This window comes from Cynara cardunculus (assembly GCF_001531365.2).
Source record: "Cynara cardunculus var. scolymus isolate 2C chromosome LG 13, CcrdV1, whole genome shotgun sequence".
NCBI lineage: Eukaryota > Viridiplantae > Streptophyta > Magnoliopsida > Asterales > Asteraceae > Cynara > Cynara cardunculus.
The window spans coordinates 12,007,862-12,012,295 of record NC_037540.1 but is presented as its reverse complement, the minus strand read 5'-3'; the positions used below and the strand labels follow the sequence as shown (position 1 = coordinate 12,012,295).

Below are 4,434 nucleotides of genomic sequence, written 5' to 3'. Positions count from 1 at the left end.
CACATTTATAAGAGTAGATTTATGCTATACATTATATCTATTTATCGTCTTTCATCTATTGAGAATGACATCAATTATTCTCATTGGAACAGACTTGGGGGTCGTTTACCAAATGTTTACCGGGTAAACTTTACCTGGTGTTTATTTACCTTATCAGGTGAACATGACAATGATCAATAATCTTACCTGAAAAGTGACGGACAAGACTTTTACCCGGTAAGCGATTAATGGGTAAACGATGCTTACTAACAATCCATTTTGATGGCTGAGAATGTTATCCGATAAAAAAAAAGGGTTGTGCCTATTTTCATCAAATACTTACCCGATAAACATTTAAATGACACCTTAAAAGTTTAATAACAAAAAGAATATTTTAAAATAAAACAAAACGCTTCTATTATCATTTTGGTTCAACAATTAGCTCATGCCAAAGCTACCAAAAAGAATTCATGGGCCAATCAAGAAAAAATTAAAGTTCATGGACAAAATTGACAAAAGCTAAAAGTACATGGGCCTATTTTAAGTTACAAAGACGGTACCATAACTGCTCAAATGTTTTTGTTCAACCAACAGCTGCTCTGCTCATCTACTCCAACCAGACGCCATTGAAATCCATTGCATTATACCTTAAAACTTAGCTCACAATATAGCTTCACCCTCTTTATTTTACCCAAAAATATACCCAAATTTTCTATTAATCCATTTCTCTACAATTGGAACCACCATTGTTTTCTCCGTTTTCCTCACTTGCCTCTCGCCCAAAAACCTTTTTACTTTCGAATTGATCTCCGGGAACAATGAAGGTGACGGTTACTACCCGGAGCGGTAGAGAATTAATCGACGGTGGCCTTGTTTTTGACCGCGATGTGAGTTCAATTTTTCTTCATTTTTAAGGTCGATGAGTTTTTGGGTTTTGAGTTTGTGACTGTTTTCTTGTGTTGTTGCAGGCTACTGTGGCTGTTTTGCAGGATGCAATTCATCAGAGAAGTAAGTTCCTATTGTTTAAATCTTCATTTAGTACGTAAATAATTAGGTATTTTAAACATTCTGCTTTTCGAGTTTTCAAACGTTTACTCCGCAACAATTTCCGATTAAAATCATCTATTCAGCCGTTGTATCATTATTATAGCGTTTTAACGATAATGGATGAGATCTTTTTCTTTTGTCAATGGAAATTTAAGATATCTGATCAATAATCCTGGTGAAACCCTGGAGCAGAAATCGCAAGCTTTGCTTGAAATTTTGGTAATTGCTAAGGTAGTTATTGAATTTATCACAAAATATGTTGGTTGAAAAGCCCGTTGTTGGCTAATAAGCTAGCTCATAAACTAGTCTTTTTGGTAAAAACTAGTTGAGAAGTAAAATTACCCAGACGTAGAATATAATGGCTAATTGGAAAAAAGTGAAAAAACCCTAATAAGCTATTTGAAATAGTTTTTCTAAATCTAGCTTGTCTAACCATACAAGACTTTTTCAATAAGCTTATAAAACACAAGGTAGCTTATCGTTATCAAACATGGCCCAAATAATCGTTCTTATCAAGAAGGTAGAATGGAGAAGAACCATTATGAACAAATGAAACCTAAGTAAGGCAAGAAAACACCAAACATGTTTATGCAAGTGGCCAACACATGATATGCTCTATCAAGAAGGCGCACTTTTTTACAGGTGTGTGAGTTAAGTGTTTTCTTGGATCAAAATGCTTGTTTTTCACTCTTTGTTCCATCTGTTTCCTCACAGAGTGGAAGAAAGAAGGGAAGTCTTCTTTCGGCATCACAAATTGGTACTAATTTATCCCCAAGAAGTTCAATGTTTGGTACTTGTTAGCCTTCATCTTTTTCCAAAATTTCTTAGAATCCTCAAGTAGCTTTGGATGCATGATCTGTAAAGCCTACGCTTCTTGATGCATGTTTTTCCGATGCTTACTATTGCAAAAGAAAAACAGGGGTGTGTTTGGTACGTGTTGTCCAATGTGCGACATTAAATTGGGACATGGACATGGCCTAGTGAGACAAAAATGCAGCCTTTTGTCCCACCAATATGGGTGGAACAAAAATTAGAGAGACGAGACAAGATTGTTAAAGTAGTAAACTGCTCATAAATTAAAACCCTAAAACTAAACACAATTCTTTTACACACCTACCTTCGCCCATCCAATCCAACCTACATACCAAAACTACCCAATTCTGTGGATCTTAGACATCTTTTGAGGGTGTATTTCGAATCTTCAATTGCGAAATCAAAATGCTTTTATAAATGATGATTAGTTCTACATTTGAGGAAAATAATTTGGTATGTGTTCAACAATGTGCATATATCACCCCTGATAATAGTTATGATTGTTTAACAAGTATTTTTCTGCTACATGTTTGTGCAATCTCTTGCACAAGCTGGAGTCTTCACAGAAACATCTGCTCTACTCTTTGGGGTAGAGGTCAAGTATGTGTATATCTTATCCCCCATACCCTATTTCGAGTGGGATTCACTTGGTCCATTTGGTTTGGTTTGGTTTGGTTTGGTTTTTTGTTTAGCAAGTATTTGCAGACCAACTTTTATACTATTAACATCGTGTTTTAACCTCACCTGCACCTTCTGCTAACAGTCAAGAAATACCACCCTTCAAGACAGCGCTTAACCCTGCCCATCTCACCTCACTCAAAGGAGAAGCCGATTATCCTTCAATACAAGAAATGTCTGAAAGACTACACCAATGGAAACTCTGACACCATATCCATCATATTTAAGGACTTGGGACCACAAGTATCATATCGCACGCTTTTCTTTTTCGAGTACTTGGGCCCACTGCTCCTCTACCCTCTCTTCTACTATTTCCCCGTGTATAAGTATCTTGGATACAAAACTGAGCGTGTTATTCATCCGGTTCAAACTTATGCCTTATACTACTGGTGCCTACACTACTTCAAACGGATCATGGAGACCTTCTTTGTGCATCGTTTTAGCCATGCGACCTCCCCACTTTCAAATGTGTTTCGAAACTGTGCTTATTACTGGACTTTTGGCTGTTTTATTGCTTATTACGTGAACCACCCTCTTTACACACCTGTAAGTGAGTTCCAAATGAAGATTGGATTTGGGTTTGGGTTGGTTATGCAAGTTGCAAACTTGTATTGCCATATCATATTGAGAAATCTTCGGAGTCCAAATGGGAACGAAGGATACCAAATTCCTCATGGGTTTTTGTTCAATATTGTGACTTGTGCGAATTACACGACTGAGATTTATCAGTGGGTGGGGTTCAATTTTGCAACACAGACCGTTGCAGGTTATATCTTTCTTGTAGTTGATGCTTCTATAATGACTAATTGGGCCCTTGCTAAGCATCGTCGTCTCATAAAGGTACTTTTCTTGCCCTTTTCAAGTTGCAGAAAGAACAATATGTTCATTATCGCTACTGAAACACAATCTTTGTGGTTGTTTTGGCAGGTATTTGATGGGAAAGATGGAAGAGGCAAGTATCCTAGTGGCAGATGGGTGATATTGCCTCCATTCCTCTAAGCAAACACAGGTCTAATGGTTTTGTTTTGGAAGGGATGATATGGTGAGTTGATAATGTTAAATTTATGGATCATATGGTGAATTCATCCCATCTGATGTAATAGACACATCCCACAGTGAGATGAGGTTGGATTATTTTAGTTTGACTTTCTCTTTGTCAAATCTCCAATTTGTGGAAGTGAAAAATCAACAAATGAAGCTCTGGTTGAAACCCTTTTTGGATTGAATCACATGCACTATGTTGTAGTTAACTTCCTTATTGATGTGTAATTTGGCCAAATCATGGTTTCAAGTAAAGTTGTTTACCAACAAAATGGTCCGTTAGAAAAATGGATATAGAATGAGAGTGGTGTGGGTTCGAAATAGTAGGTTAAGATTAATAGACGGATATGAGCACTGTAAAAATGATATCTGACAGTTCTTATATTAATTATATATTTGATACAGATTTTTAAATAAAATATGTTAATCGAAGATCATATTATACACTAACATTTAGGTTTTTGTAATTAAAAACTCATAGTTTTCAAGGGTGTAATGTATAAAATGTAAAGTCTAACTCTTAACTATCAACGCATTCTAAATCTTTCAAAATCTAAAATCTAAAATATTCATATTTTCTTTTTCTTTAAATGTAAAGAGCATATTTTTTTGAAAATCTTTGTTACTCTTCACAAATGTAAAGTCAATCAAGCAAATAAATAAAATAATATTTGAGAGTCCGGAAAACTTGTCTCACAATACATCTAATTGCAAAAAACAAATGTGTTATATTCCGTTAGGAGGAAAGTATTCACGGATAAACTTAATATAAAATTACTCGTCTTACAATACATCTAATTACTAAATCAAAACTCAGATCAAAACCGATTCTATATTTTACGGATAAACTTAATATAAAAGTGTGTGTTTGTATGT

The 4,434-nt window shown here is 35.3% G+C and overlaps 1 protein-coding gene across 1 annotated transcript; it reads left to right on the top strand.

The window, feature by feature from the left end:
* The first annotated feature begins 546 nt into the window (after positions 1-546).
* LOC112525420 (very-long-chain enoyl-CoA reductase-like) lies at positions 547-3,763 on the top strand. Its single transcript, XM_025135543.1, has 4 exons — positions 547-866; positions 948-987; positions 2,603-3,357; positions 3,445-3,763. Exons 1-4 carry the CDS (start codon positions 798-800, stop codon positions 3,514-3,516), a joined length of 936 nt encoding a protein of 311 aa, XP_024991311.1. The 5' UTR covers positions 547-797; the 3' UTR covers positions 3,517-3,763.
* Positions 3,764-4,434: the final 671 nt, after the last annotated feature.

Excerpts from the sequence above, each read along its gene's own strand:
- LOC112525420 (XM_025135543.1), top strand. The coding sequence starts at position 798 with ATGAAGGTGACGGTTACTACCCGGAGCGGTAGAGAATTAATCGACGGT. Across the intron at positions 988-2,602 it reads GGATGCAATTCATCAGAGAA|TCAAGAAATACCACCCTTCA; the intron begins GTAAGTTCCTAT and ends TTCTGCTAACAG. Across the intron at positions 3,358-3,444 it reads AGCATCGTCGTCTCATAAAG|GTATTTGATGGGAAAGATGG; the intron begins GTACTTTTCTTG and ends TTGTTTTGGCAG.